Below are 24170 nucleotides of genomic sequence, written 5' to 3'. Positions count from 1 at the left end.
TATTTTATTTATTTTTTATAATTTATTTGTTTATTTTTAGAGAGAGGGGAAAGGAGAAAGAGAGGGAGAGAAACATCACTGTGCAGTTGCCTCTCACTCGTTCCCCCAGCTGGGGACCTGACGTGCAACCTAGTAATGTACCCTGGAATTGAACCAGCGACACTTGGCTCACAGGCCAACACTCAATCCACTGAGCCACAGCAGCCAGGGCTTTCTGTGAGCATCTTTATCACCAGTGTTTTGAACTCTGTTAGGTTGGCTATTGCCTCATCTGTTAGGTTGTCTATCTTCTCCTCGCTTAGTTCTTCCACTGGAACCTTGATCTGTTCCCTCTTTTGGGCCATAGTTCTCTGTCTCCTCATCTTGACAGGCTCCTGTGTTTGTTTGCCTCTGAGTCCCAGGTAGAGCTGTCATACCTGTTACGTTGTAAGGGGCGGAGCCTTAGGGATTCCTCAGTACAGGACAACCAGTTTCACCACCTTGTGGAGCTGTATGTGGGGGAGGGGTCCAAGAGGGAACAATACCGCTTGCTCAGCACTCGGCCCCTTTTCCAGGCATTTCTCCCACTTCCCATATGGGACTGGTGCCCCTCTAGCTGCTGCCCTGGCCGTCGTTCCCAGAGTGGGTGGGTCTGCGGACATTCTAGGACCATAAGAGCCCTTTAAACAAGCGGACTCTGCTGAGAGACAGGCACTTCCTTCCACTGCCCAAACCCCCAACTGGTTTTCAGTCAGAAGCAATAAGGCTTTATTTTCCCCGGCGCTGAAACCATGAGCTGCAAGATCTGGTCTGGGGCTGGGAGTGCTCCCAGGTGTCCCTCCTGACTTTTTTAAATGTGTGACTGCGCTTTCCGCCAGCCTGCTGCTGCTGCTGCTGCCGCCACTGCCCCACCGCTTCCTCTCTGCCCCAGCTCCGCCCCTCTCACCTGTCTGGATGAGTATTTCTTCTTTATATCTTTGTTTGCTGGACGTCCATGCAGCTCGATTTTCTGGAACTTCTGGTTGTCTCTAGTTTTGAGGTAGTTGTGTTCCTTCTTGGTTGTGGAGGGAGACGTAGTGTGTCTGTCTAAGCTTCCATCTTGGCCGGAAGCTCCGTTTTTTTTTTTACTATAGCCATCCTAGTGAGTGTGAAGTGGTATCTCATGGTGGTTTTGGTTTGCTTTTCCATGAAGACTAAAGGTGTCAAGCTTTTTTGACCTACTCGTTGGCTCTTCATGTCTCTTTCTTGAAGAAATGTATATTAAGATCTTTTGCCCATTTAAAAAATTGGGCTATTTGTCTTTTTATTATTATTGAGTCCTTAATTTTTAAGTAAACAAAAAAGGGAGGGGAGGGAGGCAGGGGTTTAAACAGTGACAGGAGAGGTCTGAATTAGACCACAATTTCCTAGTTTTCCAGCTGTACAGTTAGTGAAAATTTGGGAGAGCAGCCTCTTGGAGGAAGTGGGATGTGTCAGTGTTGGGTGAGTGCAGGCATTGACTCAGGAGCTGTTGTGGTTTATCTAAGGGTTCCTTAAAGATTCTGGCTCAGGGAAACCTATTCACAGAGGTTTGGTTAGTGGCTGGGTTGTTTCTTATTGAAGAAACATTTGCCTGAGCATAGGGCCTTAGGAGGTCTGTATGTGTGATTCTCTCATTCCTTAATATGGGAACTGAACAGACTCCCCTGGGCTCACAGAGCTGCTGAGAACATTGGTTTTGTAGCTTCTTCAAAGTGCATCCTCTCTCGGATGAAATGCTCAGAAAAGGAGCTTTTTTAAGTGTGATTTTTCTTTCTCTTTTGAACAGTGGCCACTCTTTTGAACAGTCCATCCCCACTGCTTCTGGGCCATCAAAATCAGAGTGGTGGGTGGAAAGGGCCCCCAGCAGGGGCTGCTTCGGCATGACTTTTCCCCTTTGCTTTCCTGTCATGGCAGATGTTTCTGGACCAGTCGAAGCCTGAGGAGCCTTCCAGCTGTAAGATAGTAGGATAGAAAAACGACATCTGGATCTGCAGAAGACTTGCCTCATTTCTTCACACAATGTCAGGTGGGAGGCAGGGCCCTGGGCTTGGAAATGGAGCGAGTCTCCATGGAATGGAGGGAGGCTTTTACGGAGGGCTTGTTTTTCACATGCTATTGAGGGTCAAGACCATCCAGGCAAGAGGTGGCAGAAGGAGAAAGCTTCTGACCAGCAGTCTGGGAGAGTTACAGCTCTCTTCTTAGCTTAGCTCCCCAGTTTTCCCCGAGTCTCTGTGTTCTCTTCCCTCCTTCCAGCTGCAAATCCTCTCTTAGAGGAGGAAGAGGCAAGGACATCGCGTTTGGTGGTGTTTGTAACATGCTCCTTTTTTTCTTTTCCTTAAGAGATTTGCACATTTCTGAGTTCCTTCTCCCCCGCCCACCTCACTTTAGATGGTGCAGTCAGTCCCTTTATGCTGGAGCTCTTAAATTTTCCCCAAATGCTCTATGTTATCTTCATCTCCTATTCCTGGTTTTTCTTGATTTCAGGAAGCCACATACCTTCTGCCTCTGGTCCCTTCTCAGCCCTGACTCCCAGCATGTGGCCCCAGGAGATCCTGGCCAAGTACGTGCAGGTATGGCAGTTACAGTCAGGCCCCAGTGGCTGTGCTCCCATTTTGTGGTGCTGAAGGGGATCTGCCGCTGCCAGCTCTCAGTGGGTGGCAACTCCACCCTATTCACACAAAGGCCACCACCAGCGGTGGCATTTTAGCTCCACATCCTCTGAATCAGTCATTAGGTTGGAGTGTTACGGCACTATGTGCTCGAACATGCTCATTATTATTGGGACACAAATGCACAAAACATGTTCCTTGTCTTGATCTGATTTTGTTTGACCTTTGGGGAAAACAAAGAAAATGCCAAGAGAATTCGAGAAGTGATGAACACAGAGGCTTCAGAGGAAGGGTGGCCTTTGATCTAAGTCTGGAAGGCCGGGTGGACCTTCAGGAGGCGGTAGCACCATGGGTGGCGTGTTCCAGACCCTGTGATCCCAGGCTGGCGGCTACATGACTGACTCTTCCTTGTCTTGGTCTAGAAGGAAGAGTCAGTGGAGCAACCAGAGTTCTACTATGACGAGTTCGGTTTCCGGGTGGACAAGGAAGGTGAGATTGAGCTCCTTGTGTGTAATCTCGCAGGTGTCCTTGGGGAGGACTCCAGCTCCGGTGACTCGCATGCAGTTGAGTTGAGCTGGGTCAGCTGGCGGTTGGCAATCTGTATGCAGGGAGCCAATGGAAGTTATATGTGGATTCTTGACTGTGAGGGCATATGGTGCCCCTAATCCCTGCTGTATTCAAGGGTCAGTTGTGTATGGAGACCTATGATTTTTTTAGATTAATTTTATTAATCTTTATATGATAACAAAAGCAATGTTCCTCATAGAGAAGTTGAACAATACAGAAAAGTATAAAGATTAAAACAAATTAACCTGAAGATAACTGCTGATATTTTAGTGTATCCTTTTTTGGCTTTGTGTTTATATCTATATCTACATGTTTTGTTTTGTTTTTTACTTTTAAATATTTAAAAAGTTTTGACTATGGTTGGCATTCAATATTATATTAGTTTCATGTGTGTAGCATAGTGGCTAAACATTCATATAACTTATGAAGTTATCACCCCCAATAAGTCTAGTACCCACCTGGTACCATACATAATTATTGCGATATTACTGTCTATATTCCCTGTGCTGTACTCGACTTCCCCGTGATTATTTTCTACCAATTTGTACTTTTTAAAAAATTAACTTTATTGGGGTGACATTGGTTAATAATGTGATACAGGTTTCAGATATACGTTTCTGATACATGATCCATATATTGCAGTGTGTGCCCGCCACCCAAAGTTCAATCATCTTCTGTCACCACATATGTGGCCCCCTTTACCCTTTACCCCCCGCCATATACATGGTTTTATCACTCTTACACCTCAGCATTATACCGTGAGCGTTGTTTCCTGTCAGTTAAGACCTCTTTAAAAGCATATTTTTTTCAGTGGCTGCATAATATCCTGTTATAAGTGGATTTATCATAATATTCTTATAATCATGCTTCTTTAATGGGCCTGTAGGCCATTTCCATTGTTTCCTACGATAAATATACCTGCCGGTTCTTTCCTCCCCACTTACTGTCCTGTACCTGGGTGATCTCCTGGCAGATGGGGCAGACCCCACTTCCAGCAGGCTGCCAGCTGTGACTCTGATGGAGGACCCTCCACAACGGCTGCAGTGGCAGGCCCACCTGGAGTTCACCCATAACCATGACGTGGGTGATCTCACCTGGGACAAGATTGCCGTCTCCCTGCCCCGCTCGGAGAAGCTCCGCTCCCTGGTGCTGGCCGGCATCCCACACAGCATGAGGCCACAGGTGAGGCCCCGGAGGCCCGACTACAGAGGGCCGCGGGGGGCTCAGGTGTCCCGCCAAAGACTGAGTGCTTGTGGGCTCCTCCCCTCAGTTGTGGATGCGGCTCTCGGGAGCCCTGCAGAAGAAGAGGAACTCGGAGCTGTCCTACCGGGAGATCGTGAGGAACAGCTCCAACGACGAGACCATTGCTGCCAAACAAGTGAGCTGGGGTGGCACAGGCGTCCTCGAGACCACGGGTGGCCCTGCAGGCGGGCCATGGTCTGCCGGAGGTCACAGGGCCCCCTTGTTGGTCGCGCCCTGGCAGGGGTGGCCAAGGAGAGCACGGCGGCTGCGTGGCAGCCCTGGGCAGTCCTGTCGCTCACAGATGTGTGCGTGGGGCAGTCTGGCTCCCTCCCGGGCTCTCTGCAGGGAGGATTGTCAGAAAGACCATCTAACCCGTTTTACTGGATGTACATTAGAATTACCTGGAGATTTTAAACACAGATTTCCAGGCCTCATGCAGAGATTCTCATTCCATAGTTCTGGCCTGAAGCCCATGAATCTGTCATTTTATTTTTGTAAGCTTGCCAGGTGAATCTGGTGGAATCGGTTACATGCTAGCTGGGCTCTCATCCTGAAGGGAGAGGATGAGGAATCCCCATTCTTGAGAGAAGCTCACCTGGGGTGTACCCCACATAGAGGCCTCCCAGTCTCTCTCCCAGGTCTCGGGGTGTCAGCAGCATGGCGGGTGTGGACTCACAGGGCTTGGTTCTGTGTGGCCACTGACAGATTGAGAAGGACCTGCTCCGCACCATGCCCAGCAACGCCTGCTTCGCCAACATGAGCAGCATCGGGGTGCCCCGCCTGCGCAGGGTCCTCCGAGCACTGGCCTGGCTCTACCCAGAGATTGGCTACTGCCAAGGCACGGGCATGGTAAGCACAGCGCGTGTCCCCAAGGGTGTTCTCCAGGCCCCCAGGAGCAAATAATGTCACCACCCAGTAGGACAGGAAGGAGGGGTGGAGGCGGGAGTCCCCAAGGAGGGTCGGGGCTGCCAAATACGGTGGTTCTAAGCCTGAGGAAGGCATGCGCTCTGTGATGTGACCCTCAGAGTGGGTGCTGCTTCTAATTAGTGTGGAGACCTGGGTCGAGGCCCCTTGTCCCCCTGCCCTGGCCAGGTGGCCGCCTGCCTCCTGCTGTTCCTGGAGGAGGAGGACGCCTTCTGGATGATGTGCGCCATCATCGAGGACCTGCTCCCTGCTTCCTACTTCAGCACCACCCTGCTGGGCGTCCAGACAGACCAGCGGGTCCTGCGCCACCTCATCGTCCAGTACCTGCCTCGCTTGGACAAGCTGCTCCAGGAGCACGACATTGGTAAGGGCCACCCTTCCTCTTCTCTGGGGTCAAGGACAGACCTGAGGCCTCCTGACAGCCCCCAGGGGGGTAGAAGGGAGCTCCTCTGACGATGGCTGATCTGCGGACACAGCACACACAGGCTTCACTGCTCTTGTTCTTTGACACCCTGACACCTGTCTCCTTCCTCCCCTTGGAGCGGGGTGGGCCTCTTGCTGCTTTTTGGGAGACATTTTTCACCTTTTCACCAGCTCATGTGCCTGCGAGTGCCCCTTCTCTCAGACTGTTTCCTGCTACTGTCCCCGGTTTGTCCACAGAGCTGTCCCTGATCACGCTGCACTGGTTCCTCACGGCCTTCGCCAGCGTGGTGCACATCAAGCTGCTGCTGCGCCTCTGGGACCTGTTTTTCTACGAGGGCTCCCTGGTGCTCTTCCAGACCACGCTGGGCATGCTGCGCCTCAAGGTGCTGCTGCGGCCCCCACCCCACGTGGGGCCACACTGCCCGGCCTCCCAGCTGGGCAGGAGGAGCCCCGTGTCCCAGAAACAGCTGTCTGGTGTCCCTTCTCTGGGGGATGCAGTGGGGTCTGGGCTTCAGCAGTGTGGCTTAAGCACGGGCCCCTCCTGAGAGCCCCTGGGGGGTCGGGGTGTCTCCTGGGGCCAGGGACTCCTTGTGCTCAGCTGGTCATCCCAGGAAGTCACACATGCCTAGAGACGGTGATTGGGCCGTGACTCCCTGCTCCTTCCCCTCACACGGCCCAGGAGGAGGAGCTGATCCAGTCAGAGAACTCGGCCTCCATCTTCAACACGCTGTCAGACATACCCTCCCAGATCGAGGACGCGGAGCTGCTGCTGGGGGAGGCCATGCGGCTGGCAGGCTCCCTCACTGACGTGGCTGTGGAGACCCAGCGCCGCAAGCACATGGCCTACCTCATCGCAGACCAGGGCCAGCTCCTGGGGGCCAGCACCACCCCCCACCTCTCTCAGGTGGGCCTGTGAGGGAGGCGGCCCCACAGCACGGGGGTCTTCTGAGGAAGCCTAGTGAGACCCCTTCCTCATCAGCCACCCCGTCCCCGGCTCAGCACCCAAGGCGAGCAGACCACAGCTGTGGGGTGACACGCCCGGTTTGGGCGCAGGGCAGACCCAGCTTTGAACCTACAGGCCGTTTCCCACGAGGGAGTTAGTACACCTGAGAGGCACTGGGCCGCCCCACGGAAGGGCTCTGTCCCTCCCTCCTGTGCTGAGATGCCCGGCACTTGGCACTGGGTGCCGTCCCGGCGCTGACCCGCCCCCATGCCTGTAGGTGGTCCGTCGAAGGACCCAGCGAAGGAAGTCCGGCATCGCCTCCCTTCTCTTCGGTGAGTATGATGCCCTTGGTGGCTGGGCCCAGCTCAGCGGCCCCCTCCTGCCAGCCTAAGCTTTTGGAGCCTGGGCAGGAGGCGGCAACAGTTAGGGGTGTCCATCACCCTCACACTTCGGGATGGACTCCGAGCTTCCTTGCAATTGGGAAGGGGGCTGGGCAGGAGCCACGGCTGCCATAGCTCTCTGGACCTCTCAGGGGAGGAGGATCTGGAGGCGCTCAAGGCCAAGAACATCAAACAGACAGAACTGGTGGCTGACCTCCGGGAAGCCATCCTGCGTGTGGCACACCATTTCCAGTGCACTGACCCCAAAAATTGTAACGTGGTGAGTTGCGGGCTCCCAGTCTTGTGCTCTGCCCCATGGCTTGACTTGGGGGCCCTCCTTCCCCAGCCCCATCCTGAGGTGCCTTCCCACTGTTCTGGCAGGAGCTGACCCCAGACTACAGCATGGAGAGCCACCAACGGGACCATGAGAACTATGTGGCCTGCTCACGTAGCCACCGGCGCCGGGCCAAAGCCCTGCTGGACTTTGAGAGACATGATGATGATGAGCTGGGCTTCCGCAAGAATGACATCATCACGGTGCGTGGGGCGAGTCTCAGGAGGTGGGTGCTCAGAGGCAGGTGGACCTGGTTGCTGGTAGCAGGTGCCATTGGTCCTGCCACCTGCTGGCCCTGAGGCTGCGGCCAGTTATCCAGCCTCACCCAAGCCCGCACCCTGCTGAGCACTTCTGAGGGCCTAGCTGAGGATGAAACAAGGCCGCGTGCGAGGCGCCGGGCCCGCGTAGCTGAAGCTTTGCCTCCCGCTCCTTCCCTTGCAGATCATTTCTCAGAAGGATGAGCACTGCTGGGTGGGGGAGCTGAATGGCCTGAGAGGTGAGGCCCTGGTCTGGTCTCCAGCTGGCGGAGGTGGGCTGGGCAGTGAGGCAGGTCACCCTGCTGCGTTCCTCCTGCCCTCCCTCCCTCCGTTTACTGGGCTGAACCTGTCCTCAGCATCATGGGGGGAAGTGTGGGACACCAGGCTCCTCACAGGGCCCTTCCTCTCCCACAGGTTGGTTTCCAGCCAAGTTTGTGGAAGTCCTGGATGAGCGGAGCAAAGAGGTAAGACAGGCACAGGGCAGGGCTGCCCCTGGGAGCTGCTGCTGCCTCCACCGTGGTGAGGCCTGCCTCCTCCTAGCCAGGGTCTGTGTTCTGACCAAGTTCTGGCTCCTGGCAGTGGGTGTGAGGACAGGGAGAGGGTGGCTGGTGTGGCGCTGGGGCCTCTCAGACCCCATTCCCCACTATCAGTACTCCATCGCGGGGGATGACGCTGTGACGGAGGGGGTCACGGACCTTGTGCGAGGGACCCTCTGCCCAGCCCTCAAGGCCCTGTTTGAACATGGACTGAAGAAGCCATCCCTGCTCGGGGGTGCCTGCCACCCCTGGCTGTTTATTGAGGAGGTGAGTCATTGACTGGACCTACGTCCCCCACTGTCCCTTCCCTAAAGCCCTGGGCTCTGGAGCTGGCAACAGGAGCTCGTTGGGGGGAGATGTGCACTTATTTGGACCCAGGGCTTTGACCTGGGACCCGGCCTGCTGTCCCTGACACACTCCCCCTGCCCCCAGGCAGCAGGCCGGGAAGTAGAGCGAGACTTCGACTCGGTGTATTCTCGCCTGGTGCTGTGTAAGACGTACAGGTAACCAGGCCCGAGCCCCTCCCCTGGAAGGGTGCCCTGGCATCCTCGTGGTGGGGAGAGGGAGCAGCCCAAGCCTGCACACCTGGCAGCATCGGTTTGCCCCCTTCCCCAGGCTGGATGAAGATGGCAAAGTTCTGACCCCGGAGGAGCTGCTCTATCGGGTAGGTGGGGCCATGGGTGTGGCCTGGCTCCTGGGCCAGCAGTTGGGGGCGTATGAATGACAGCTCTGTCCTCCCAGGCTGTGCAGTCTGTGAACGTGACCCATGATGCTGCACATGCACAAATGGACGTCAAGCTCCGCTCCCTCATCTGTGTGGGGCTCAAGTAAGTGTCTGTGCCTACTGCAGGCGTGACAGTCCACAGTGGACGGGTGGCATCCTGGGCCTATGAGCTGTGCCTTCCAGGAACCCCAGGAGTTGGACAGAGAAATGGAAGGTGGCAAGGGTGACTCCCAAAGGCCTTCCTCCAGCACAAAGCCAGCTCTTTGTGGCCAGGGAAGGCACTTGGAGGTCGTCAAGCAGATTCTAGCAAAACGACCAGTGAAGGGGCTCCCCAGAAATGAGTCTACTGCAGCAAACCAGGGAGGGGGCACCTGCCAAGGAGCCGTGGGCATTTGGAGGCTCAGGCCTGGGTGAACGAGATGTTTCTGGATTTGCCATCACCTAGGGTGGGAGGAGGGGTGGTCTGCCAAGGAACAAATGTCCCTGAGACAAGCTCCGAATGTGGTTGTGGCCCCACCAGGCTGGTATGTGCTTCACTCCGGACTGAGCAGCAAGGCTCAGGCCCCTGTGCCTGGCAGGAGGCGGCAGAGGGAGGGGCTGAGAGTAGAGGTGGTACAGGGAGAGGGGCTGGGGCTCGAGGAGCCCAGGAGAGGGGATGGCCCAGGGCAGCACCGGAGGGCAGAGCCTGCCCATGGTCCTCAGAAGGTCCTGTGCATGGCCCCCTCCTCCCCGCCGCCCCCAGTGAGCAGGTCCTGCACCTGTGGCTGGAGGTGCTCTGCTCCAGCCTGCCGACTGTGGAAAAGTGGTACCAGCCCTGGTCCTTCCTGCGCAGCCCCGGCTGGGTCCAGATCAAGTGTGAGCTCCGGTGAGGACCCTGCCTCGGTGCTGGGCTTGTGGAGCCTGGGTCCAGTGACCTTGGGGGTAGGGGGGGCAGAAAGAGCCAACCTCAGGGTGACTGACAGCCTCCCCTTCCTTCCCTCCAGGGTCCTCTGCTGCTTTGCCTTCAGCCTCTCCCAGGACTGGGAACTTCCTGCAAAGAGAGAGGTGGGTGGTTGGGGCTGGTCTTTGGCCCAGCAACATGCCTTTCTCCCGAAGGGGCTTCGGTGGGTGTGCTGGCGGGTCAGTCCAAACACTTCCTGGGTGGCTGAGGCAGGGCTCTGTGGTGTCGCCTGAGTGCTGGCTCCTGCCACGTTGGGCTTCCTCGCTGTGCAGCCCAGGACAGTGAGGGGCTGTCCCTGTGTGCAGGAGGAGAAGAAGCCCCTGAAGGAAGGCGTCCAGGACATGCTGGTGAAGCACCACCTTTTCAGCTGGGACATAGATGGGTGAGGCTCTTCTTCCAGTGGCCCTGTCATGCCCAGGCCTCTCCCAACCCATCAGCTACCAGAGCAGCTCCTTCCTCAGCAAGAAGAGAACAGCACCACCCTGCTTTTGGGACAGGGGCTGAGGCGGCCCAGGACTAACACAGCTGCGGGACCAAGGGGAGAAGACACTCTGGAGCTCTGGCCAAGCATCATGGTAGTGCGATCGGGGAACCTACCCTGGACACTACGAGGCAGTGGGGGCCCGGCTCGGTCTGTGCCTCCCAGTGTTTTTATGGGAGGCTCTGGGCTCCGATTTTACTACTCGTACTGATCATAAACCTCAGGAGGAGGTAGAGAGCCACCTGTCAGTTTTCACTCAGGAAGGGAATGGGGGTGGCTAAAGGTTCCTTGGCCTCTTTGGTTTGTAAATAAATTGTCTTTAAGAAAGCACCATCTGTCTTTGGTCCGGTTGGGGCCATGGAGCTGTATATCCAAGGTTCTGCGCTTTCTGGAATGGTCTAGAACAGACAGCCTGGCTGAAAATGTGGGGCTATGGTGTGCCCCTCCCCCTAGAGGCTAGAAAGCCTAGGGCCCTGCCATACCACTTACCTCTTCCATAGATTGAACAAGACGGACTAACAAGCTGGTGTTTTTGTTTTTATTTTAAAAAGTCCACACAGCTTCTTCCCCACTTCTGACCCAGCACTGGTTTTGGTGACACCCTCCCCAAACCCCTATGATGATAGTGATAGGCCAGAAAGAAGGTTGGGCCCCAGGGCAGGAGGAAGCCATTAGCTTGAGGGCCACCCCTGGCCCCACTATGGGGCTAATGTCCCTCCTGTCCCAGGGCTATGGTGGCCGCAGTGAGGCAGCGGGATGGAATGTGGGCAGGTGGCCAGGAAGCACCTCTGCCCTAATGGCACTGATAGGAGCGGGACAGGTGGGGTACAGGCTGTGATGGGATGTCTACATGTCAACCACACGTGCTAGGTGGAGCTGGGGACTCCAGGAGAGGTGGTCTCCAGGCCATTCTGTATGTGCACAGTAGGATGGGAGGCACCCCCCCAAAATATATGTATGGTATATGCATGGCGATATATAATATAGAGGTATATACACCTGTACAGAACATGTTTGCTACCAACCACTAAATGGTTACACTACATCAAGACACTAATATGGCAACCTCTCCCCCGCCCCTGCCCCTGGGGTTGGCCTCAGGGGGAATGGGAAGGTAGAGGCCCAGCTTGTTTCTTCCCTCACAGGGAAGAAAGCGAGGGGATTTGCGCCTTGCCCACCTGCACAAACTGCAGGCAGACAGGTTACCTCCAACCTCACAAAAGGAGGCCTAATAGAACACCCCTGGCCTGTCCAGATCTCTAAAACCCCAGGTGGCCCCAGAGCTGCTGCTTGGCAGCTTCTTTCTTGGGTGAGCCTGAGCCAGGGGGAGGAAAGCAGGGCTTGTGATTGTCAGGACTCACGACCACGCAGAGGCTGGTTCAGGCAGGAGAGAGCTGAGCTCCCTAGAGTTCCCAAGGCTCCCAACTTCCAGCACCTCCAGTCCCCTGGCAAGCCTGAGAGCTACAAGCAGGAGTCCCAGTGTAACTGCAAGTCATGGCCATCGAGGAAGTCCGTGGAGAAGAGGCTGGGCGCCGTGGTGCTAAGCGGGGCCAGGCTGAGCACAGGGCCACCTGACGACAGCTCTAGCCAGTCCATGCTGTCCAGGTGGCCATCAGCCAGGCCCAGGCCCATGCTGCTGGGCTCAGGGGCAAAGTGCAATTCCGAAGTGTCCATGGGTGAGGGGGGATGGTCCAGGATGGCAGAGCTGCTCAGCATCTGGCTATGGAGGTCATCAATGAGGGAGAGGGGCTCTGGCCCCTCATGTCCGCCAGTCAACAGGGGCAGCCCCGTGCTGCTCTCCAGGAAGTCCTCCAGGCGCCCAGGGAGAGCAGGTGAAGTTGATGGGGCCAGGGCAGCCTGGGGAAGCTCAGTCAAGGGTGGGGAGTGTGTGGCCAGGGGCGACCCGCAGGCTGCTGTCGAGGGGGGCTTCTCTTTCCCTGGCAGGGATGGTGGCTCCTTGAAATCTGCTGAAATTTCTGTCAAGAAAGTGAATAGATGTCAGAAACCAGGCCTGAAAAGGACCTGAAGTTGGACCCTGTCTTGTACCCTGCCTTGTACCATGTACAAAAGTTAACTAAAAATTGGCCAAAGATCTAAATTTAGCAGCTAACACGACCAAACTCATAAGAAAACATGGGGAGGAAATACTCATGACATTGGATTTGGTGACAATTTCTTGGTTATGACACCAAAAGCACAGGCAACAAAACAACTGAACTACAGAAAAATTTTAAGTTTGTCACTAGCAAGAGTGAAAAGACAACCCATGGAATGGGAGAATAGATTTGCAAATCATATAACTGATAAGTGATTCATATCCACAATAAATATCTCCTGTAATTCAACAAAACCCAAGTGAAAATGAGCAAAGGACTCATAGACATTTCTCCAGCAGAAGATACACAGAAGACCTATCAGCACATGAAAGGATGCTCCACATCACTAGTCACCAGGGAAATGCAAAGCAAAACCACAGTGAGGTACCACTTCACACTCACTAGGACGGCTGTAATAAAAACAAGCGTTGGTGCTGTGGAGAGATCTGAACCCTTGTACACCACTGATACGAATGAAAAGGGTTAGCTGCTGTGGAAAAGTTTTCTGGTTCCTCAAAAAGCTAAGTATCAAAAACCTTATGAGCCAACACTCCCCACACCACTTCTGGGTGCACAACCAAAAGCCATGAAAGGGACTTGAACAGATGCCTGTACACCGATGTGCACAGCAGCATTACTCAGAGTAGCCGGGGGGTGGAAGCAACTCGGGTTCCAGCGGGTGAGGGGACCAACAATGTGGCACATCCGTACTGAAAAGTATCCAGCCATAAAAAGGAAACTCCGGCACATGCTATACTGTATGTGAACCTGAGGGCACTATGCTAAGTGACGTAAGCCAGAAACAAAAGGACAAATACTGGATGATTCCACTCCTGAGGTAGGTCCCTAGGGGAGTCAAAATCATGCAGACGGAAAGAACAGAACACAGGTTACCAGGACTGGCGGGGGGTGGGGGTGGGAATGGGTAAGCCAATGTCAGTATAGGATGATGATGAACTTCTAGAAGTGGATAGTGGTGAGGGCTGCACAACACTGAGTGTACTTAATGCCACTGAACAATACATTTAAAATGGTCAGTGGCAAACTTTATGTATATTTTACCACAATAAAAAAGCTATGAAGCCCCAGGCTTGCTCCCTGACCCTGTAGGCCCTCCCTCCCTCCCACTCTTCTCCCATCCCAGCCGGAACGCTGCTCTCACCAGATGACCAGCTCCTCCGAGTTGGCCTGTCAAGCTGCCCAAATGCCACCAATGAGGAGGCTGCCAGCCCTACCCACCCAACTCAAATGCCCTCTTCTCTGGCCACTTCTCAGTGGTCCTTTGGGTGCAGGCAGCACTCCCCTCCTTACCCTGCCATCCCGCCAACGCTGGAGCTCAAGGCCTGCTTCCTCTCCACGTCCTCCCAAGCTCTGTTCCTGGACAGCCTCATGCCCCGCACTGTCAGTTCTTATCTGGACACCGGGAACCCCCGAAGTTCACACCCAGGCCTCTCTAACTGCCCCAGAGGCGCCCCCAGCCCAGCAGCCTGAGGTTCCACTGCAGACCCAAGATCAGAATCAGTGACCAGCTTTTGAGCTTTTTTGTTTGAGATAAAACCCACCATTTTAAAGCGCACAGTCCTACAGCTGGGCTCTCACTGTATTTTACCACCTCACTTAAGCATCTCCCTATGGACATAATTAGAGCACTTAAAAGAGAACGTGAACACACACCCTGCTCTGCTGCCCCGTGCCCTCGCTGCACTTGGGTCCCCCTGCCCCACCAGGTTGTCCCACTGGCACGCAAACATGCTGCCCTTTCTTTGCTCACCTTTGCAGAGAGCTCTCCAGACCAGCTGCTTCCCACACCTACCAGCCCCTATTCAACTCCACATAAGCAGGCACTCGCCCATGTAGTGCCCTGGCATCACCCAGAGCCAAAGGCCCTCCACCCCGCACCATGAGGCCTCGTGCTCTGCCTCTGCCCTGACTTCTGACAACCTCACCTGCTCACCGACCACCCGCTGTGCCCGAGACCCTTCCCTCCTTTTCCCAGCACTTACTCCTCTCTAACATGATATAATTTACTTACGCTGTCATTTCTCTCTCACACAAAGACATTCACTACTCTGCTCACTGCTGTGTCCCCAGACTGCAGGAACAGCGCCCGCCAGGCAGTGAGTGGCGGGTAAAGGGACGGAGTGTTAAGGTTACACTCTCCCTCCCTCAGGGTCTTGCCAAGGCCCTGGGCAGGGTGTGTCTGAGCCCTTGCTGTGTCCAAAATACAAGGCCTGCTGCCCATTAAGTGTTCAATAACCGAACAGAACAGATGGACCCACTGAGGGCTGGAAACAGCCTACGGAGAAAGGAGGAGCCCGGGGAGGCAGCTCAGGGGTCTAGGCCTTACCTCCACTCTGAATAAGGATGTCAAACAGGTCATCCATCTGTTGACTCGAGGAACCGTTTTCCTGTGAGAGAGAAAAAAAAAAATGAAAATCTACAACAGTAGGCCCCCGGCCAGGACCAGGGCACAGGCCTCTTCCCTTCTGCCTCTGAACTGGCAGCCAGACCCAAAGAGCCCACCGGCCTGAGCTCGGGCTCCAGAGCCCATACTCCACTGGCCCAAACCCTGGTGTACCTGCCTGGAGTGGCCCACTCCCCAAGGCCTCTGTGACCCTACAAGACTGGCTCCTGCCCGCCCCTATCCTCCAGATGGACTTGGGGGGATTGTGGGAGCCCAGCCCCGCAGCCAAGGCAGCCGCCCACCCTGGCCAGGCCTCAGTCTACCTTCTTCACCTGCTGTCTGGGCTGCTGGTTCACGGCTTCTTCATAGCCAGGCGGCTCCTTCTTCAGCAGGGAGGTGGGGGTCCCAAAGGGGGGCTGTGGCAGGTGCTCCAGGTCCATCTGGGCAGGTGGACCAGGGGCTGGCGAACCCGGCTGGGACAAGGGCTGGACACGAGAACAGTGAGAGAAGCAGAGACTGGAGTGAGGGAAGCATCCCCAGGACCCTGCACACTCAAGGCGCACAGGCGGGAGGCGTCCACCTTCTAGGCCAGGCCAACCTGGCCAGCGGCACTGGCTTTCGGGAAGTTTTCACAGAAGCCACTGGGGAAGAAGGTATCCGGGCTGGGGGAGGCCCTGACCTCTGACCCAGCAGAGGGTGCGCAGGCGTGGGGTGGCTGGCTGCCTAGGGTTTGGTGCAAGTCACATGGAAGAGAGGGAGGGGCTCTGGGCTGGTTCCCCATCCTCCCCCTTTTCTACCTGAGGCTGCTCAGGGCCCCTGTCTCCCACCCTGGTTCCTGTCATGTCCCCTCCACCCTCCAATTCTGTAGGGCTGAGAGGCCACACAAAGCCTACGGCAGGCTGGGTGGAGGGTCTGGGACGGCTGGCCTCTCTGAGGGGAAGAAGAGGACTGAAACTTACACCAGGCTCAGCCCAGTGGCCCCCCAGCCTCTCCCTGACCCTCACCTGGAGCCCTGTCCCACGCTCACGGAGCAGAGGCAGGAGTGGGCCCGGCCTGGGTGGGGGCTGCTCCGGAGCCCGTTGCTGGGGTACAGAAATGGTCTGACATCAACGGCCGGAGGAGGTATGCAGTCACTGACGGCTCCACCCTCATGGCTGTGAGGTCCCAGACAGGAACCTTAATGGTCCCGGGTCTTAATACCCTCCCTGGTGACGGGGATGGTGAGCCCTCATTTTGGAGGGTTCGCCCTCATTTTGGAGGGTTCAAGGGGAAGTTTAAAGGAAGCCAGACTAACCTGCCCAGCCACGGGGGCCCCTGGTAACACAGGGCTGTCCTCAGAAGCACCGTCACACACTCCTATGTCCTCTACCCCACCCCCACCCCCACACGCAGGTACCTGCTGGGGGCTCCCGTTGGCCAGGCCAGGGCTGTCTGCATTCTTATTGGTCACGGTGAGGACAAGGTGGGTCCCTGTGGAGTCAGTGATGACGGTGGGAGGTGTGACCCCCTTGATGAGGCTGGGACCCTGTGGGCCCAGAAGCAGCTGGGGTGTGGGGGCCGGCTCCGGCTCTGGCAGCACGGCTTCCTGCTTCACCACCACCGCAGGGGGCACCAGGGCACAAGTGTCTATGTGGTGGGCAGTGGGGGCTGCCAGGCTGGGGCTGAAGGGCTGAGCAGGGCCCAGGGGCGGCTGGCTCAGTTGGCAGCTGGAGAAGCTATTCTCTTGCTTCACTGGGATGCCAAGAGGGGTGGGCGCTGGGGTAGGGGCGGGCGCAGGCTGCTGGGCCCGCTTCTCCTGCTCCAGCTGCAGCCTGAGCCACTCCACCAGCTGCTGCTTCTGCCGGAGCATGCGGGTCAGCTCCTCGATCTGCTTGTCCTTTTCCTGCAGCATCTGGTCCTTGTCGCGCCCCTCCAGCTCTGCCCGCACCCCAGGGCTCACGCAGCAGGACCCAGCCCGGGGACCCTCCTCCTTGACAAGGATCTGCAGTGGTGAAGCCTGCAGGGTGAGCTGGGTCAGTGGTGATGTCACCATCTCGCCAAAGGTGTCCCCAGGTGTGGAGTTCTCGTCGCCTGTGCTGAGCAGTGACCGCTCTGAGGGGGTGGGAGACACGGGGGGTGTGGAGCCCGTGCTGCCAAATTTCACCACTCCGTTGCTGGTTACTGTGGCCACTACCACCTCGGCTGGGGCCAGGCCTGCTGCCACCAGGGCAGGCCCCGTGCTTAGACGGGCTGCCGGGAAGGCTACTACCACCTCGCCAGCCTTAGGCAGGATGGCGGTGGGAGCGGGGACCTTGGGGGCTCCTGGGGCTGGGCTGACTTGTTCTTGGTAGGCGCGCAGGCGCTCAATCAGGTCTGTCTTGGTGCCTGAGACAGGCAGTGACCGCAACTTCAGCTCCTGCTTCAACTCCGCCACCTGCAAGGGGGTAGAGAGTCAGGGCAGCAGGGGATGAAGGGAACTGGGTCCAGGCAAGAGGGCAGTCAGGGAAGGACGAGAAGGACAAGCTTTTGTGTCTGTCAGGCCTCGTCTATTCATCCCTCACTGGCCACTTCATATTCATCACCCCTCGCCCTTCCCACAGCCTCGAAGGACAAGACGCATGCCCCCCAGGCCCAGCCTCCTCCCCTTCCCTGTCCTCGCCACCCCAGCAGCCTGGTCAAAATGCTCCCTACCCCCATGTCAGGGCAGGACATGCCCTTAGCTGTCCCCCTGCCCTAGTATGATGCCTGGTGCTCAATAAAAGCTTAATGAACTGATTGGATTTTACAGATATGAAAACTGAGCTTACGGAAGAAAAATAACTTCTTCAAGATCACAGAGCTAACAAGAGGCAAAGTTAGGAGCTATATCCAGGTCTGATGGACTCTGAGGGCTATGCCCAAACATCCCAATGAGGCACTTGTGTCTTGCTGCAATCAGGCCATGACTCAGGAGGGGCCAGGAGAGTTTGTTCAGAGGACAAACTCTCAAGGGAGAATTTGACCCATTACATCTTCTGACTCGGGTAGAGGAAACAGCCCAGGCCCCAGCATGACCCACCCTGCCAGGGCCCCCAGATACGAGCATGGGCCACTCCCTTCCCAGACAGATCCAGCACTGCCCAGCCGATGGGGGTGTCGGGGGAGGGCTGTTGTTATCTGGCAGAGTGGAAAAGGTGGGGTGCTGAAGTGCACAGCCCCAAGTCTGAATCCTGGCTCTTCCCCCGGCCACACCTCCATCCTGAGATGCCTCTGCTAGCTCATCCTTAAGTGGAGGGAACACTCCCCGTTTCCTGCACTGCACTGTAGAGGCCAAGGAAGAGAAGCCCCAAGGCCCTGGACAGATGCTGGCTGTCATTAATGGTAATGATGACGATGACAAGGCTGATGTCACCAATGACCAGGGCCATGCAGGCCTTGAAACAGGTTCCAGGTGCCTCTGTTGGAGACCAGAATCTGGACGTCTGCTCTGCTTCTACGACCATGGGTCCTAAGCCGGCTGCTTTCCTTAACTTTCGGGCAACCACCTACCTTCATGTCATCCAAGTTGGCGGGCAGGGCCCCTGGCTTGCCAGTTAGCGAGGTGCTGTTCTGACGTACCAGCCCACTGGGCCCAGGGGCACCCGAGCTGGAGCCAGTACTGGTAGTGGAGAGGCTGCGCATCGGGGGGGTCCCACCACTTCCCAGAGCCTCGCTTGCTGGCCTGAGAAGAAAAGGCAGGAATAAGCACCCACCAAGCCTTCTCCCTCTCCCCCAGGGCTGGGTGAAGAAGGCATGGGACAAGGGGTCTGCCCACAAGCCCTGCCTGGAAACTATTCTGGCAGGATCCAGACCAAAGGATCCTTGAAGGCTGGGGTTCACCCACCCCAAACCTGGCACCTGCCAGTCCTGGGGCACCCATGGTGGGGACGGGTGGGCTCCTACTTTGGCGGGGCCGGCAGGATGGTCTGGTAGTTGTAGTGCTGCTGCTGCTGCTGGTTGAGGATCTGCAGCTGTAGGAACAGCTGCTGCTGCTGCAGGATCTTGGCGTAGGAGGAGTCCATGGGCGGCGCCCCCTTGTCCTGCTTTTGGTCCGGGGGGATGTACTGGTGATACTTGAGTTTCTTCACCTTTGGCTTCAGTTCCTTGGCTTTCTTGCTGCGCTGCAGCTTCTCACTGGCAGACCGGGGTTGGCTTTGCTGAGGGTACAGGAGACAGAGGGGCCATCAGGGGACAGTCCTGGGCCTCAGAGGGAGGCCCCCAAGTGGGAGGCTGGTGGCCGTCCTATCGCAGTGGAGTGGCTTCTGAGGCGGCACTGTCACCCACGCTGCCCAGTCCCTTTCTCCCTCTTCTGGACTGCACCCCTCCAGAAGCAGAGGTCTCATCAGTGCTCAGAAGTGTCCCAAGGAGGGGGCAGAGGCTGACTGAGAGGGAACCTACTAGGCTAAGAGAAAATCAACCAGAAGCAGATGTCGCTGTCATGCTGAGCAGAGAGTGAACATGACAAGAAGGTTAAAAACAGCTGGCCTTGGGACCTGTGCAGTCCACACCAGGCACTTCCCGAAGACCGTGTCACACAGACCTGCCAAAATCCAGCCCGGGCAGGGCCTGACAAGTGCACTCGAAAATGACGCAACAACAGGCTCAGAGGCCGCGCAGTGATCGTGGTCGCGCCGTGTGAAGGATGTGGGACCCAAACCCAGACTCCGAAAGCTCTGTTCCTTCACCAAGTGAGCCTCAAAGACCCCTACGGGGCACACCGAGGACCCAGCTGACCAAGAAGGAGAGAGAGTCATGCCCAGGAGGCCTGTGGATGTCCGGAAGGGTAGAGCTGGATATGGGCAAGCGTCAGCAGGGGTGTGCCAGGCAAGGACTGTGGAGAGCCTAGAAGCTCTTGAGCAGAGAATGCCAGAGAGAAGAGTGGTGACTTGGTGTGGGATCAGCCAGGGTCTCGACCAGGTGGCAATGGGGCCAAGGCAAAGGTTTGGGTAGACAGACCAGAGAAAGCGGACAACACGTGGCATGTGAGCAGTTCAAAGGTTTACAGCTTTGAGATCTGGCAACTGTGACAACGGCGGTCCCTCTGTGGGAGTCAGAAAGGGGCCCTGGCTTGCCCGGGAGCGCGGGAAGAGCGAGAAGACGGCAGAGCGGGCAGAGCGCCCGGGAGCAGGGAGACAGGACCACGGAGGGGCCAGAGGAAGGCCACGGAGGGAGTGCGGGGCTGAAAGAACTGGGCCCAGGGAGAGCCCCACTGAGCGGGAGGAGCGGGAGGAGCAGCCGCAGAGGAAGGCAAGGGTAAGTAAGAACGGAGAGAAGCACGACCCAAGGGGGGGTCTGAGGCAGAGGGGCGGCCAGGGTGGGAGCTGCGGGCCCTTGAGGAGGGCTCACTGGGGGCTGCTTTCCTCTACCCGGAGAAGAGGAAGTGGAGACAAGTGCATACACACTCCCAAACGCGCAGGGGCTAGAGAAAGGCGAGGGCCCTACGAGGAGGAGGTCTGAAGGAGAGTTGGGGCAGAAAACGTGACATCTGTGGCCAGTCAGGAATAGACCACAGAGGCAAGAGAGGTGCCCGCTGCTGAGGGAGCAGCCCAGAGCCGCGGAACGCTCTGGAGTGCCGGCGACCGGGCCAGAGGCACCGGCTGCTTCCTCCGGGACCCAGGGAGGCCCCGCAGCAAGTGGGGCAGGCCCACTCGGGAGGGCAGCAGGGAGCCCACAGGCAAACACATAGCGCCCAGAGGCACAGCAAGGGCTCAGCTACGGGGAGAACAGGAACCTGGCCAGCTCCCAGGCTGTGAGTGACGGGGGCAGAGGACCCCAGTCGGCCAGAGACTCCCAACAGGGCAGGGCATGTCGGGGGGACCAGACAGGGAAGCAAGTGGGGGCAGGAAGGAAGGGAACCCGCCCAGCAGGAGCGCAGGCTAAGGTTTCAGAGATGCTGGCGGCAGAGGCTCTGTGGGCAGGGAGGACCAGACAGTGGCACTTGGTGCCCAGCACAGTGTCCCCACACAAGGTCCCCAGCAGGTGTCTCACGGGGTTGACGGCAAACCCAACTGCCCCTCCAGGTATTTCATGTCAGGCTCAAAGGAGAATAAAAACAAGCGCCTGTCACTGCCAGCTAAGTGACCCTGGGCCCATCACTGCCCTTTCCAGTTCGGTCACTAGTGGAGCAGGGTTCTCTGGGGCCTCACGGGAGGGCAGACATAAAAGCCTGGCAAGTCTAATCCAGAGCCTGGCACATGTGTTTAGTGAATGGTGGCTGTCACTGTGATGGCCTGTGTCCCCATATTACCTCAACGACTTCTGCTAAGCCCTGACCAGGGAGCAAAGATATGTACCTCCACTCCCAGCACTGTCCCCACACGGGGATGGAGGATGAAGTCACAGCAGGGCTCAGAGCGGCACAGGGAAGGGAGGACAGTCCGCTGGAGAACTGTACCTTAATGAGCGTGGGGGCGGGCTTGGCAGTGGGGACCGTGGTTCCGTTGGTGAGGCCGGGAGGCAGAGGAGGCTGCTCTGCCAGGAAAAGGGTTTCTCCGGAATCTGGGCCCGCCGGGAGCTGGGACACGACCTGAGGGAGAAGCGGGAGTGAGGCTGCGTGGCTGTCTCTAGGCGGCAGTGCAGCCCAGCCCTGCCCTGCCTGGAGGTGGGTGGCAGTCACTTCCTTGGGTACCGTCACTGTCAGACAGCAAAGGGAACTAGAAAAGGGAGAGACAGAGGGTGGTGACAAGATCACATGAGGGGGGCAAAGGAGGCTTATGAGTCACAGGTGGCCTGGTGTTCCCCACCTGGGAGCGCAGGGGGCTGGAATGGGCACCTGCTGCTGACGCCTCCCTTCCCTGCAGCAGCCAGCTCTTGAGCTACCAGGGCAACAGCCCTCCTACTTCCCTGTCTCGCCTGGTCCAAGCGAAGAACCTCAAACTGGGCAGCTCCAGCAAGTCCGGGGCCCGTAGCAGCAGGGGAAGCATGCAGAGCAGGCCAGCTCACCTGAGTGGGGGACAGAGAGGTGGCACTGGGCGGCGGCTCGCTGACACGGGCTTCCAAGGGTGATGGCACTGAGCCCTGGGACTCCTGGCTGGCAGGCTGCTCAGGGGATAAGGCATCGCTGCTGTCCTCGTCGAAAGAAGAGCTGTCCGCCACTTTCGGGTAATTCACCTGGCCCACTGAAAGCCAAAGCCAGAGTAAGACCCCACTCAGGCCCCAGGGAAGGGCAAGGGGGGCCCTGCTCACCGACCAGAGGCTGTCCCAGCGAGGTGCGCGCCCCTCAGCCCCTTTAGCCCCCAGCAGACAGGAGAAGGGAGACCAGCACCCATCCTGCCTTGTGGGTCCAAGAGAGCTCTAGGAAAGCTCATGATCATATACCCGAAACGAAGGACGGGAAGAGTCCTACTGGGCCATCAAAGCACACCTTGGGCAAGGAAAGGCCTGACCTTTCACCTCTTGCTTTTAACTCTATACTGAGGTCAGACTCGAAAGTTCTCCCTTCCCTCCCTCCAACCTCCTCTGCCTCAGTTCTCCTGCCGTTAAAGGTGCTTTATTTCCACCCTGTGGCTGCACAAAACCCTCCTCTCCCCCAGGCTGGTGAGGCCTGCAGCCAGGGCTCGGAGTCAGTGCACGGGTAACAGCCTTGGGGGTGCAGCTCCCTGCAGCTCCCTGGACAGCAGCCAGAACAGCCTGAGGAGCCTTTTGGAAAAGGAGCACTTGCCTGCCCAGTGAAAGAGGACCACTGGAAGAATGGTGACCTCTCTTTAGTGACTCCCAGAGACCCAAGGCCACCAGAAGAAAACCCATCCTGCGGGCGGTAACCACCCTGGGCGGGGAGGGACACAGTGCAGGTGCTCCTGGGGCCAGTGGGGAGGGAGAGGCAGGAGGAGCGGGTCCTGGTGTGGAGATCCCAGGACACAGAGGAAAGGAAAGATGTTAACAGGGGCAAGTAGGATATTTCAAAGGCACGTGTCACAGCCACCGCCTCAGCGCTGTGGGGGGAAGAGGTTCTGCACCGGCTGCTGTCCACCCAGGAGGAACCAAGGCAGTGACCACAGCACAGAGGTGAGCTGTCGGCCATGCTGGGGAAATCTGCTGCGGCGGGAAGGCCACAGAAAAGGAACAAGAATAAGCCAGTAACTCTCCCAGCAGATTCTTGCCCTCCAGGGCCATGACCTGAGGCTCTCTCCTCCCCTGGGGACTGGGAAGGAAGCTCATGCGTCTGTCCCTGCACCAGCCGACCATGCTGATGGAGCAGGCATGCCCATGGCTGGGCTGGCCCACAGCCCCTCATCTGTCCTGGCAGGGGGCACACATGCAGTGCACAAAGGGAACGGAGGTAGCTGGCCACCGAGGACTTCAGCCAATCACACATCTAGATTTCCTCCCATGATCTCTTACTCCCAGTCAGCGGACCTGCTATGGGACAGCAGCCACATGATGGGACCTGGATAGAGGAGCTGCAGCTCCACCCTCTGGGTCCATCCAACCCAAGGAAGCTGCTGGCCACACTGAAGAAGCCCAAGGACCCGTGCACGCCAGGGCCACTGCAGTCTGTTTCTCTCTGCTGTGGCCAGGGACGGGCTGAGTGCAGGATGTGGGGGGACAGAGACGGGGTCCCTGCCCCCTGGGAGTTTATGGCCTGGCTGCCTTGGCGCACAGTCCAGGCCCCACTAGAGGGAAACGCAGACCCTGAGGGGCAGTGAAGAGTGGCTCAGGGAAGACTCTGGAAGAGAGGGTCTTGACATGAATCTCACAGATCAGCCGTACTGGCCTGGACAAAAGGGTGTGTGTGCAGGCAACCGGGAGATAAGGAAAGCCCCTGCCACGGCCCCCTCCTCTCAGCGTCAGAACAGTCTCAGTTCCCACTGCCACCGTCCCCCCCGACCCTGGGAGAAGCCCGGCGCGGCAGCACTGCCCCTGCACCGACACGCAACCCACTATTCTGTGTTGTCCGCCACAGCCGTGCCAGCTGGTCTGTAACGAACGCCACTGCTAACAGCAGCAGGCTGTCTTGGGTCTCCCCAGGTGCCAAGGACTGGGCCGGGCCTCTTGTCCTGCAATCCAGGTGACTCAGCTACGTCAGAGGGCCATGGCCTTTCTGCTCTACAATACTGGCATCTGCTCAGGGGCCAGACTCAGAAATCACTTGTTTATACCTCAGTCTTCACCCACCAGACTGAATTCCTTGAGGGAAGCATCACAGTTTATTCATCTTTGTAACTGCAGGACTTCACGCGGGGCCCGGCACATTGCCAGCGTCCCGCCGACACTGATCAGGTTTGGCCTAGCTGGAGACTCCAGAGCTGACCCTGGCCCAAGCCCTGGCCTGTAACCCAGTGCGGCGAGGATCTGGGTGGGAAAGCACCGTGAG

At 57.4% G+C, this 24170-nt stretch overlaps 3 protein-coding genes across 7 annotated transcripts in view; 2 read left to right on the top strand and 1 right to left on the bottom strand.

Moving 5' to 3' along the window:
- LOC150010979 (small G protein signaling modulator 3 homolog) overlaps positions 1 to 3286 on the top strand; it is a 32473-nt gene extending 29187 nt beyond the window's left edge. For 3 of the 4 annotated variants that reach the window (XM_090272385.1, XM_090272384.1, XM_090272386.1), the window contains 3 exons: positions 1915 to 2026; positions 2485 to 2570; positions 3032 to 3286. In XM_090272385.1, the coding sequence (XP_090128511.1) occupies positions 2020 to 2026; positions 2485 to 2570; positions 3032 to 3274 (336 nt within the window). In that variant the 5' untranslated portion in view covers positions 1915 to 2019 and the 3' untranslated portion in view covers positions 3275 to 3286. Of the gene's footprint in view, positions 1 to 47; positions 217 to 1914; positions 2027 to 2484; positions 2571 to 3031 lie in introns of those variants that run through there. The other variant, XM_090272388.1, reaches the window with a different exon arrangement.
- Positions 3287 to 4149: 863 nt separating this feature from the next.
- SGSM3 (small G protein signaling modulator 3) lies at positions 4150 to 10687 on the top strand. 2 transcript variants are annotated; one of them, XM_090272390.1, is made up of 19 exons: positions 4150 to 4358; positions 4447 to 4554; positions 5124 to 5267; positions 5511 to 5706; positions 6003 to 6148; positions 6445 to 6669; positions 6986 to 7040; positions 7241 to 7368; positions 7470 to 7625; positions 7864 to 7918; positions 8094 to 8143; positions 8330 to 8482; positions 8648 to 8718; positions 8831 to 8879; positions 8957 to 9042; positions 9322 to 9323; positions 9642 to 9804; positions 9923 to 9983; positions 10185 to 10687. In XM_090272390.1, the coding sequence occupies exons 1-19, from the start codon at positions 4194 to 4196 to the stop codon at positions 10263 to 10265; spliced, it is 2094 nt and encodes a 697-aa protein (XP_090128516.1). In that variant the 5' UTR covers positions 4150 to 4193; the 3' UTR covers positions 10266 to 10687. The 2 variants fall into 2 exon arrangements, with proteins under 2 accessions (XP_090128516.1, XP_090128515.1); XM_090272389.1 differs by lacking the exon at positions 9322 to 9323 and having other exon boundaries at positions 9682 to 9804.
- A 197-nt stretch (positions 10688 to 10884) lies between these two features.
- The window catches only part of MRTFA (myocardin related transcription factor A), a 177418-nt gene continuing 164132 nt past the window's right edge, over positions 10885 to 24170 (bottom strand). The window contains exons 8-16 of the mRNA XM_090275082.1: positions 21800 to 21975; positions 21252 to 21383; positions 18761 to 19014; positions 18368 to 18539; positions 16257 to 17273; positions 15865 to 15942; positions 15184 to 15345; positions 14804 to 14864; positions 10885 to 12336 (exon numbers count right to left, since the gene is read on the bottom strand). Coding sequence (XP_090131208.1) covers positions 11822 to 12336; positions 14804 to 14864; positions 15184 to 15345; positions 15865 to 15942; positions 16257 to 17273; positions 18368 to 18539; positions 18761 to 19014; positions 21252 to 21383; positions 21800 to 21975 — 2567 coding nt within the window. The 3' untranslated portion in view covers positions 10885 to 11821. The remainder of the gene's footprint in view (positions 12337 to 14803; positions 14865 to 15183; positions 15346 to 15864; positions 15943 to 16256; positions 17274 to 18367; positions 18540 to 18760; positions 19015 to 21251; positions 21384 to 21799; positions 21976 to 24170) is intronic.

This window comes from Furipterus horrens, unplaced genomic scaffold (assembly GCF_987537825.1).
Source record: "Furipterus horrens unplaced genomic scaffold, mFurHor1.1.pri manual_scaffold_4, whole genome shotgun sequence".
NCBI classification, from domain to species: domain Eukaryota; kingdom Metazoa; phylum Chordata; class Mammalia; order Chiroptera; family Furipteridae; genus Furipterus; species Furipterus horrens.
Note: the sequence above shows the minus strand (reverse complement) of the source record. Positions and strands in the feature narration are given on the sequence as shown.

Coding starts and splice junctions, on each gene's coding strand:
- SGSM3 (XM_090272390.1), top strand. CDS start 4,194: ATGGAGGACCCTCCACAACGGCTGCAGTGGCAGGCCCACCTGGAGTTC. Junction 8,144..8,329: donor TGGATGAGCGGAGCAAAGAG/GTAAGACAGGCA, acceptor CCCCACTATCAG/TACTCCATCGCGGGGGATGA. Junction 8,719..8,830: donor GTGCTGTGTAAGACGTACAG/GTAACCAGGCCC, acceptor CCCCTTCCCCAG/GCTGGATGAAGATGGCAAAG.